Source organism: Balaenoptera ricei, chromosome 1 (genome assembly GCF_028023285.1).
Source record: "Balaenoptera ricei isolate mBalRic1 chromosome 1, mBalRic1.hap2, whole genome shotgun sequence".
NCBI lineage: Eukaryota > Metazoa > Chordata > Mammalia > Artiodactyla > Balaenopteridae > Balaenoptera > Balaenoptera ricei.
The window spans coordinates 148,794,496-148,806,670 of record NC_082639.1 but is presented as its reverse complement, the minus strand read 5'-3'; the positions used below and the strand labels follow the sequence as shown (position 1 = coordinate 148,806,670).

At 36.2% G+C, this 12,175-nt stretch overlaps 1 protein-coding gene across 3 annotated transcripts in view; it reads left to right on the top strand.

Moving 5' to 3' along the window:
- Nucleotides 1–12,175, top strand: part of TPR (translocated promoter region, nuclear basket protein) — a 67,090-nt gene that overhangs the window by 53,189 nt on the left and 1,726 nt on the right. For 2 of the 3 annotated variants that reach the window (XM_059938029.1, XM_059938019.1), the window contains 7 exons: nt 2,283–2,467; nt 3,683–3,751; nt 3,863–3,957; nt 6,367–6,473; nt 7,716–7,811; nt 7,952–8,108; nt 10,108–10,226. In XM_059938029.1, coding sequence (XP_059794012.1) covers nt 2,283–2,467; nt 3,683–3,751; nt 3,863–3,957; nt 6,367–6,473; nt 7,716–7,811; nt 7,952–8,108; nt 10,108–10,226 — 828 coding nt within the window. The remainder of the gene's footprint in view (nt 1–2,282; nt 2,468–3,682; nt 3,752–3,862; nt 3,958–6,366; nt 6,474–7,715; nt 7,812–7,951; nt 8,109–10,107; nt 10,227–12,175) is intronic. The other variant, XM_059938023.1, reaches the window with a different exon arrangement.

The following is a 12,175-nucleotide window of genomic DNA, read 5'->3' as shown; positions in this document are numbered from 1 at the left end:
TCTGTAAGATTCAAAAATTTTAAATCTATAAAGCATTATAAATGCCGTGTGTTGCTGCTGCTCTTAAGTGGAAAATTAAGTCAGGGACTTCTAATAGTAATGGCAGTTCACAACCAGAAGAGGTCAGTCTAATCAAGCTACATGTTTCAAGATTTGTGGGTGTAGGAGTTTTGCAGTGTTGTCCAGTTTTCCAATGAATAAAAGATTTTTTCATCAATATAGCATACCTTTTGTTAATTCTTGAAAGGATGAGTCCTGGAGGTCAGCTGAACTGTTGTAGGCAGTAAAGAATTATGGAATTTATAGAAAATAATTTTATTTTAGAATTGTTTTTAAATGTTTTTTTAAAGAATTGGTGATCGTCTGGTATGCCATTCTGGTTTTAACAAATACTGAGCCAGAATCATTAATAGTAATATAATAAAAACTTTATATATGTAGACTAGTGGGAAAACAGTATATCTGAGTTTCTGTGTAGGCCTGTGTATTTAAAAGTGCAAATTTTATGCTCATTTGAATTAAAGCAAAGGCAGGCAATCTTTTCAACTTTTAATTGTTTAAGAGAAAAATAAACTAATGAATATTGAACCATATAATGAAGATAGTGTTGCTTTTTAAGGGAGATGAGCTAAGGAGAGAGATTAATTATAATAATCTACACTTTCTAAAACATTTTATGGATTTAAGAAGCACCTTTTTTGTGTCACATAACTGGGTGATAGAGGGAAATTTTTTGCCTCTTTAGGTAATATCACTAAAAGCTAAGTCTTGTGAGGGTGGATGTTCATAGCCATTTTTCCTAGGTACAAAACATATAACAGATGTTCATTGAATACTTGTTGGAGACTTTCTTTTCTTTTTTACAATCAAGCAAAAATATGCCTAGTAGTCTAGATAATTTTAAGTTAGTGGATGGATTTGGTACATTGCTAGTAATTACAAAATAAGTGCTTTTTCTGAGCAACTATACTTGTACTGAATTATTTAATTCTTAAAATAAGCCTATCAGATTCAGGTACCAGTGAAGAATCTGAGAAGCAGAAGCAAAGTGATATAACCAAGATCACATAGCTATTAAGTGTTAGAGCTGGCTATTTACAGTAGCCAGGACATGGAAGCAACCTAAGTGTCCATCGACAGATGAATGGGTAAAGAAGATGTGGCACATATATACAATGGAACATTACTCAGCCATAAAAAGAAACGAAATTGAGTTATTTGTAGTGAGGTGGATGGACCTAGAGTCTGTCATACAGAGTGAAGTAAGTCAGAAAGAGAAAAACAAATACCATATGCTAACACATATATATGGAATTAAAAAAGAAAAGGTCATGAAGAACCTAGGGGCAAGACTGGAATAAAGACTCAGACCTACTAGAGAATGGACTTTAGGACACGGGGAGAGGGAAGGGTAAGCTGGGACAAAGTGAGAGAGTGGTAGTGTATATATGGACATATATACACTACCAAATGTAAAATAGATAGCTAGTGGGAAGCAGTCGCATAGCACAGGGAGATCAGCTCTGTGCTTTGTGACCAGCTAGAAGGGTGGGATAGGGAGGGTGGGAGGGAGGGAGATGCAAGAGGGAAGAGATGTGGGGATATATGTATACGTATAACTGATTCACTTTGTTGTAAAGCAGAAACTAACACACCATTGTAAAGCAATTCTACTCCAAAAAAGATGTTTAAAAAAAAAAAAAAAGTGTTAGAGCTGGAATCTGATTCTAGACCTCAGACTTTTAAACTACTAAATTGATATCCTATTCAGCTTTTCACTTTTGTTGTTTTACTTTGTATGTAGAAGACCTACACATCTGAAGGGCCATTGACATTCAAAATTTAGGAAAACCAGAATATGAAAGTTATTGTAAGGCTTTTTACCAATCTCCTTCACCCTGTTTGAGTGTAATACTAATAACTGTAGTGGTCTGATCTTTAGGTAATTTGCCTATTTTAATAATATGAGCCAAAATTTATTAAATGTTTATTTTATCATGTGTTAATTAAACTAGGTGCTTTATGTCCATTATCTTCAGAAAAATGTTTCTTGTACATTACATTTTGGTTCCATTAACCAACCAAATAAATAGAAGGGAGTTGCTAAGGCCATACCACTGTTAACTGCACACCCAATATCTCTGGGTCTACCACACCTCACTACTTTTTTTCTGAAAATATTAGGTGAACAGTCCTAGTGGTAAGATTTATACTTCTAGGGATTGTCCAAGTTACTTTGTGGTAAACATAATAGTTCAAAATAAGCTTCTCTCTTCCTATAGGTGAAGGAAATACTGGTACTGCAGAGTCCTCTTTTTCCCAGGAGATTTCTAGAGAACAACAGCCATCATCAGCATCTGAAAGACAGACCCCTCGAGCACCTCAGTCACCAAGACGCCCACCACACCCACTTCCCCCAAGACTGACCATTCATGCTCCACCTCAAGAGCTAGGACCACCAGTTCAGGTATTAAAAATACTAGTCATTCTGAAAATTTTACTTGAAAAAAATGTTGGTTTTTTTCTCCCTTTCTTTCCATTAGCAATTACTTTGTTTTTATCCAGAAATTAAGTGAACTTTCTAATGTTTGGTATATTTTTGTAAAATTTTTGAACTGAAACTAATCTCTGAATTCTTTTCCCTGAAATATGGCAGTAATTTACTTCATAGAGGAAGTGAACTTTGGAAAGGCAAGGCTTATTAAAGTTGTGTATAAAGTGAGATGATTATATTCATAGAAAATAAAAGTCTCCCCGCTGTTTTTACAGGTTAAAGAAAATTTTCTTGGATTTTAATTAAAATAAAATGTATTTCAGCAGCTGACCACCATTTGTTTTGAAGGTTTCTTTCTCTAAGGTGCACGTTTTTTTTTTTAAAAAAAAAGGAAATTTCTGTTCTGCTTAACAGAACTTCTTTTCCTCTTATTTTTTTGCAATCACATATATTAACATCCACTTTTAAAGTTCATGAAAGTGTGCATAACCCTTTACATGTAACGCTCTTTGTAGTAGGATTGGACATCTCTTATCAGAAGCTCTTGAAGAAATAGCAGGAAAAGTACAAAGGCTCTATTAATCATGTAGCTTGAGTCTTACTCTGTAGTGTACTAAACACTGTCAAGTGTAGATTCTACTAAAATACCACTGATGAAGACAACCTCATCTTCTGAAAATATAAAGTCTTACAGGATTGTTTATGGATCCTGCAAAATATACCGATTCTATCAATTTAGAATTGTCTAAATTGGGAAACAGTTTACAAGTAGTCAGTACTGCTGTTTGAACTCCAAAGGATAATTAAACTTTAAGATCAAAGGATACTTACTAACACTTAAATTAAGGAGACAGGAACTAAATTAGATAGGAACCTACAAATAAGATAGGATGAGAGTTTGGTTTTACATATTGGTTAATATTATCTACTGGCTAATAAAATATTTGTCTATTGGTTAATATTATGGTCTATATAATTAAAAACATGTCGTTGTTTACAAAATGGATTTCTTTAGTACTGGTACAAGATTAGTAGCAGTTTTTCCTAAGAAAAATCCCAGTGATTACATTATCTGCTAACATTTCAGTTATTTTATTACCAGCGTATAATAAGCCGTATCTTTTAATATTTGGTGTTTCTTTCATTGCCTAGTTCCTTAAAACAAATGAAATTCCTTTCTTGACATAGAGAATCCAGATGACCCGGAGGCAGTCTGTAGGACGTGGGCTTCAGTTGACTCCAGGAATAGGTGGCATGGTAAGTACCTACCTGTCGTGTAAAAGTGATTCATCTGTTCAGCAGTTATTTATATAGTCCATACGTATGCTCCTGTCAGGCCTGTTTAGTACTTGTTTTCTGTCTTTTTAGCAGCAGCATTTTTTTGATGATGAAGATAGAACAGTTCCAAGTACCCCAACTCTTGTTGTGCCACATCGTACTGATGGATTTGCTGAAGCAATTCAGTAAGTCAGCGAGAGGGAAACATACTTTGTGACTAATCAAATTCTTCCTGTTTCCCTGTTAACTTGATTACCTTTGATTGATTCATTATTTGTTAAGTCCTATGCTATGTACTAAGCAGTTGAGGGTAGGAGGGTTGAGGGTGTAGTGTTGGGGAAAATCACATAGAGGTGAATGAAGTACAGTTGCTTCCATCAGGAATTTGAAATTTAAAGGCAGTATAACAATGGTTAAGAGCATGGACTTTAGAGTTAGAATGCCTGGGTTGGAACCTAGCTGTACTGCTTACTAGCTATGTCAAGTTACTGGGTTCTTTGTTTCTGAGTATCTTCATTTTATTAATGAGAATAATAATAATACAATAGTTCTTACCTCTTAAGTTGTGAGAATTAAATGAATTTATGTTAACATGTTTGTAATATCACCAGGCACATAATAAATGCTTTATAGATGTTGGTGAAGGTATTGGTAATTACAGTGATCATGATGGAAAATACTGTTGTGAAAGCTAAGCATATGCACAACTAACGATAACCTAAACAATCTAGGAGAATAGAGGCATAAGCAATAGACTTTGTTTATATGAACGAAGGAGTGATTTATTCTAACACTTAGGGGAAGAGAATCTGAGAGGACTTAATGGGGACAACATTAAATTGAGTCTTGGAAAAAAATACCTAAAACTTACTGAGCATTCCCATGAATCAGTTTATTTAATCTTCGTAACTATGAGGATAGATACTATTATTTCATTTACAGATAAGGAAGCACAGAGATGCTAACAAATTTGCCAGGGGTCAGACAGCTAGGAAGTGACAGCTTTTTTATTTCAAACCAGTCTGGCTCTAGAACCTATTTTAATGCTTGTGCTATACCACTCCTTTTAGAGAATAAAAAGGCTTTCCACGTGCAAGTGCACATGTTTAATTGTGGCTGAAGTATCAGTTGCATGACAGGATGTACCTGAAGAATAGAATAAAAATGTTTCTACAAATTTAGGGAATGATTGATTTTTCTGTAGTATGTGGTAACATATGGCCATCAGAACCAGTTTTAAACTTGCTCAGTTAACCACAACTCACCTCAGCTAACACAATTTTACAAGCCAACTGATCAGTGTCAGCCCCACCCTTCCAGAAGTTAGCCAATCAGAAACAGACTCACTCCTAAAGAACTGCTGAGTACCAGCCAATCAACAACATTCTCACATAGCTCAGAAGAATTTAAGGTCCTTCTAATAGAAGAATAACTTGTGGAGACAGGTTTAAAAATTCACCTGAGGGCTTCCCTGGTGGCGCAGTGGTTGAGAATCTGCCTGCTAATGCAGGGGACACGGGTTTGAGCCCTGGTCTGGGAGGATCCCACATGCTGCAGAGCAGCTGGGCCCGTGAGCCACAACTACTGAGCCTGCGTGTCTGGAGCCTGTGCTCCGCAACAGGAGAGGCCGCGGTGGTGAGAGGCCCGCGCACAGCGATGAAGAGTGGCCCCTGCTTGCCGCAGCTGGAGAGAGCCCTAGCACAGAAACGACCCAACATAGCAATCAATCAATCAATCAATCAATAAATCTTAAAAAAAAAAAAAAATTCACCTGAAAGAGACTGTCCTTAACTAAAGCAATAGTGTGAAACAGAAAAGAAAATAGATTCAAGAGTTACTACTGAGGTAGAATCCATAAACATCAGTAGCTGACTAACCAAGAAAGGTTAGGGTAAGGAGTGGGCAAAGAGTGAGATAATGCTATTTTATATCCTGGATTATGGGCAGAAAGATGGATGGTAGTGTTATTAGGGCAGCGAGAAAACAAATTTCTAGCCATCTAATACTAAAGTTTTTTTCTAGACCTTGGGAGCCACCTAGTGAATTCTTTCAGATAAGAAATGGGCTCGAGAGGTGACCTGATTTATCTATGACTAAACATTGAAAACTGAGACAAAACTTTTTTCATGACTTTATTCTTTTTTTGTTACATTTCATGTTCAGTTTATGTTGCTTTCAATATGTCTACATAGAGATTTCTAGCAGATTCAAGAAATGTGAGGTGTATTTCAGGACAGCTGAAAGCTATTTATGTATAAATCATGTATGTATAAATCATGTATATATAGATCACATAATACGAATCACATGATTTATATTATTGCTAAGTTCTTGACAACTGATATTTTGAAAATATTTTCATAAGTGAGAATTCCTTCATGAACTTTATTTTCAAACTGTTTTCTTTCTTCTTTGTTTATGCTTATTCTTCCTTATTCCTCATAAGTGAGAATTCCTTTATCAACTTTATTTTCAAACTGTTTTCTTCCTTCTTTGTTTATGCTTATTCTTCCTTCTTCCTATAGTCTTTCCATCATTGCAGTTTAAACAAGGTAACTTTAAGTGTCATCTTAAATGAATTTCTGTCTGTTTAGTTCCCCACAGGTTGCTGGTGTTCCCAGATTCCGTTTTGGGCCGCCTGAAGATATGCCACAGACGAGCTCTAGTCACTCTGATCTTGGCCAGCTTGCTTCTCAAGGGGGTAAATCGCTAAAAAAAGCTTAGCTCTCCTGGATTTGCATGTATTTTGCTAATAAGCTGTTCTGACATGATTTTTTTTTTAAGTGAGCAAATATTAATATAAAAAAGTTTATCTCTAAATAAACCTTATCCTAATTTATGGAAAAAGCTATAATATATTTACTACTTATTAAGCACTGCCTTACATATTAGTCTTTCCAACAAAATTTTCAGTTCTTTGGGCATAATGACTAGCTTTTACATTTGTATCTCTTTTGGCTTTTAGTATAGTATCAGGAATATCTGTTGTGCTAATAAATATACCTAGGTACTACCAGCCATTTTTAAAGTTGTTGGAAGGAATACAGCATATTTTTTGTTTAGTTTGACATTTGACATTCCTAGTTTAAGTGTATAAAACTAGTTAGATATTTTCCATTAACATTAGAAATAAGAAAAATAAAATGTTAAAAATACGTGGAATAAAATGACCCCTAACTTAAGTAATAACAGTTGGTTATTTGGACATGAATTGTGCTATTTCTGGAATTAATTACCTTTTAATCATTAGTTGGCATTCATAGAACCCGCTATATTTCTAGGAAGCTATTATGGCATTTTGTAAGTGAATAGGGAATGCATACTGTTTTAATAATAAGCCCAAAACAAAGATTAATATGCAGCCCTCGTGTAAGTCATGCAATACATCTTAGTCCCTGGTGGTTTAGGATGTGAGGTCTAACACTGCTTCCCTCTACCAATATGAAATTGTGAGTTGACTTCAGAGGAATTCACAATTTTATGTGGCTTTATTATAGGACACTTGCAAGACTTGGAAGTCAGATCTAGGCTTAAATTGGAATGCTACCACTTTACTAATAACTTTGGGAAAGTTAATTAACCTTTTTGAAATTCAGTTTCTTTAGCGAAAAGGAGACTAATAATACCTTACTGTTTTGGTGTAGAGTAGATTCAAACACAGTACCTAGTTCATAGTTGGGCACTCAGTAAAGTTAGCTTGCACGAAACTTATAAGAGCACTTTAGCTGTTTTTTATTTAGCGTTACTTAAATTAGTGTTAGGGAGCTTAAAGGATACATTTAAATTGTATTTACATTTTTGAGGGATTGAATTTTGCTTGATGGGCTAATTGTGGGCTTGAACAAAGTTGTGTGTCTCCACTGATTAGTTTTTTTCTTTTAGATGTCTGGGATATTGACAATATTTTGTTCTTTCAATCATTAATATTCAGAATTGTCTTTAGGTTTGGGAATGTATGAAACACCCCTCTTCCTAGCTCACGAAGAGGAGTCGGGTGGCCGAAGTGTTCCCACTACTCCTCTGCAAGTTGCAGCCCCAGGTAGGTATCAAAGGCAGATCAATAGATTATGTGTTATAATGGTAAAATGGAAACCTGTGATATATCTTCTAGCTAAAAATTAGAGAAACCACAAAGTTGTTAAAGTTTTCATTGCTTTTCTGGTCTTTCATTTTTTCAAGTGACTGTATTTACTGAGAGTACCACCTCTGATGCCTCAGAGCATGCCTCTCAGTCTGTTCCAATGGTGACAACATCCACTGGCACTTTATCCACAACGAATGAAACAGCAACAGGTGATGATGGAGATGAAGTATTTGTGGAGGCAGAATCTGAAGGGTAAATGTTTACCGTGTAATTTTTGCTTGCTTAAACTTGTCAGACTTTTACAATTTTTTTTTTTTTTAAGCCAGGAAGCAACAGTCTCTTGAGCTGTATTTTCAATAACATCCTGTTACAAAAGTAAACCAAGCCATATATTTTGGAAAACTAATTTTTGCACAAAATAACATATTTTAAGACTTAAGACATTGTTATTACAGAAGACAAATAATTTTTTAAAAGGTTATCTCCTTGAAAATTGCATGATGCATTCTAGAACAAAGTATTCTTTAGAATCACCCTTCCATTAATGTCGCTGCTTGAACTTTTCCCCAAGAAAGAAGGCTTTCTGTGAAAATTAGGAAATATTAGGAAATGACTCAATTTTCCATTTAGTAGTGGGCTCTCAAGCAAACCTCACCTATTTTTTATTTACGTGCATTTAGAACTTGGTCTGAAACACTAACTTGTTAAAAATCAGAAATCTTCAAGACCTGACTCTTTTTAGCACATCAGTTATAAACAAAGGTTAACAAAAGAAGTATTTCATAACAAATCATCTGGGCTTTTTTAAACCAAAGGAGGTGGAGTAATTTAATGGGAAGAACCATTGGACAGTGGTCTTGGAGAAGTTTAACTTTCAAGGTGGAACCTGATTCTTCATAAAATAACAAAAGTTGGACTGCTTCGTAGTCAGAAGCATAGCTAGAAGTAGAACCCAGATTTCCTCAGTAGAGCTCAGAGGTTTTGTTTTATTTAGCAACATTTTCTTAGTGTAATTACAGGCCAACTCTAGTATATAAGAAAAAAGGCAGGTCTATTATTATGCCTCTAACACAGTGCTGCTTAATTTGGGGAAAGTTACAGATCCTGCTGAAAATACTAGCTGCCTTTAATTCCATACCATGTATGCAGGTCCCTTTATATATGTCATTTCTAAACCACACAGTATCTCTGCAAAGTATTATCTCCATTTTACAAATGAGAAAGCTCAGACTCTGAACATGTTAAAATAACTTGCGTAGGCTGCACTTCGCCAGTTCTTCTCAACTTTAGCAGAGTCATGAGAGGTATCTTTCAGGTACATTGTTATTAATAAGTGCACTAAAGTTTGCATATGATAAAAACTGGAACTGATTCAAGTTATTCTTGTACTCTTATCTCCCTCACTTGCTTTTTTTTTTTTTTTTAAGTATTTATTTATTTATTTATGGCTGTGTTGGGTCTTCGTTTCTGTGCGAGGGCTTTCTCTAGTTGCAGCGAGCGGGGGCCACTCTTCATCGCGGTGCGCGGGCCTCTCACTATCGCGGCCTCTCTTGTTGCGGAGCACAGGCTCCAGACGCGCAGGCTCAGCAATTGTGGCTCACGGGCCCAGCTGCTCCGCGGCACGTGGGATCTTCCCAGACCAGGGCTCGAACCCGTGTCCCCTGCATTGGCAGGCGGATTCTCAACCACTGCGCCACCAGGGAAGCCCCTCACTTGCTTTTTGATGTACTTTCTTGAATGGGAGAGAGAGAGAGAGATGGAGTTATAGCTTTGAGCCAGGAATTCACCTACCCTAGCCTGTCTCATCTGGGCTAGAGCCCATGGTGAAATAGTGGTATATTATTAATAGTTGTAACTGTTGTGAATTATTTTAGTGCTCTGCTTTCCTAGAAAGTTGTTTTGTGATATATCAAAATCTGGATAATATATCTCTTGTGAATATCAAGAATGTGAACATCTTTTGTCAAAAAGAAAAAACAACAACAGCAAAAAAGAGGAAAAAACAAAAATTCAAATTGGAACATGTCCTAGTGAGAAAAGGAGTGAGGAAAAAGGAGCTTGAGCTCTCTTTTCCCCTGCCTTTTAAAAAAATGTATGGTTACCAATATCAGAGACTGCAGTTTTGAGTTGGAGGGGAGCTCTGGGTTATTTAAATGGTAGACTATCGGAAAAAAAAAGATTGGGAAAAATTTAGGATACGTTCTAGGATCAGTTTTGTATTTTCTAATCAATTTGTGTTTTTCTTTCTTAGTATTAGTTCAGAAGCAGGCCTCGAAATTGATAGCCAGCAGGAAGAAGAGCCGGTTCAGGCGTCTGATGAGTCAGATCTTCCTTCCACCAGCCAGGACCCTCCTTCCAGTTCTTCTGCAGGTAAGTTCCTGCTCTTGGCTACAGTACAGCTTTTATACATCAAACTTGTTTGCAAAAGATCCTGCTCTGTTAGCTACAATTGATAATTCTTTTTTCCTTGACTTTTAAAATGCTTCATTTAAAAGGGAAATTTTATGTTATTAAAAGGAACTTGGTTTATATTAAAGGGAATTGGTTACATTAGAGGTGCTATAGGGGCTGTGAGGGATGGGTTATTAGGAGAGAAGCTAAGGAGTAGTAGTACTCCAGGCCTCCTGCCTGTGTTTAAACCAGAGCAGCTCCTTTTTTATTTCTTCTACATATTAGGTTCTACGTGAGATTTGGTATGGAGGGTTGAGGGTTGGGAGGCCTGTTGCTTCAACAACAACCAAAAAAAAATTGAAATTTACTTGATATAAATAGTTTTAAAGTTTGGTTTTTCACGTTTTTGAAGTTAACTTTGAAAAGGGCTATTTTATGTATCTTTCTGGCAATAAAAATCAATTCTGCAGGACTTTTTAAAAAATAACTGGGGCTTCCCTGGTGGCGCAGTGGTTGAGAATCTGCCTGCCAATGCAGGGGACACGGGTTCAAGCCCTGGTCTGGGAAGATCCCACATGCCGCGAAGCAACCAGGCCCGTGAGCCACAACTACTGAGCCTGCGCGTCTGGAGCCTGTGCTCCGCAACAAGAGAGGCCGCGATAGTGAAGAGGCCCGCGCACCGCGATGAAGAGTGGCCACCGCTTGCCGCAGCTGGAGAAAGCCCTCGCACAGACACGAAGACCCAAAATAGCCAAAAATAAAATATATAAATAAATAAAAGATTACTATAAAAAAAAAAAAAGCTATAAAAAAAAAAAAAAAAAAAAAAAAAAAAAAATAATTAACATTCATTGAGCACTTACTGTATATCAGACAGTATTCTAAGCCCTTTACCTGTATTTACTTATTTAATTCTCACACCAACCCAACGTGGTAAGCACGCATACCCATTTCATAGTAATGGAAACTGAGTCACAAAAGGTTGAAAAATTCCTCCCAAGTCACATAGTGAGTAAATAATGGGCAAGCCAGGATGCAAACTCAAGAAGTTCAACTCCAGAGACTCCACTCTTAAACAGTATACTACACTAGCTTATCTATCTCAGAGTTTTTAGGTAGGGAATTACTTTTATTATTGAAGAAATATATACTCAGTCATCCTCTCTGATTGTTTTCATATTAAATTGTTTATAGCAGTAATCCTCAAACTCTGTCATGGAACCTTCAGGTTTTATGGAAGACCTGCTTATTTACTACTTTTTTCAATCATGGAACTTTCCTATCTCAAGATCTCTTCTCCCTTTCAGCTGCTTTTCTGTGACACATCAACCTATAGCCAACATCCCCAGGTTCAGATCCTGTATCTGCCTTTTAACAGCTAGTAACTTTAAATCTCTGCTCATTTCATTGTGAAATATGGGCATTCATAACTCATCTTGCCGTCAAGATTAAAAATAATGTATGTAAATTATATAACTCAATGCTTTACACACAGTAAGAAGGCCCCCAAAAATTGTAGCTGTCATAGTTACTAGTAAAACAGTAATATTATTAATAATATAATAACTGAAGTTCTTTGCCCCCACTTATATCCTGATGTCCCATGAGAATTGTCTTTCCTCAACAGGGGAATTGGTAGTAGCTATATCTTACCAGAGCTTGCATAAGAAAATATGGTTCTTGTTCCCTTTTACAGTATAATATGAAATTAGGGTGTTTTTAAATTTATTTGATAACATAAAACACTAAACCTCCCCATCTAAGCAATTATCCATTTGGTCAGCAAATACTTAAGTGCCCACCAAGTGCCAGGCAATTTCACAAAAATGTTACTAAGAAAATGGTATTTAAGGAAAGACCTGAAAGAGGTAAGGGAGCGAAGCTGTGCAACTCTTCAGGGGAAGGTGTTCCAGGATGAGAGAAATAGT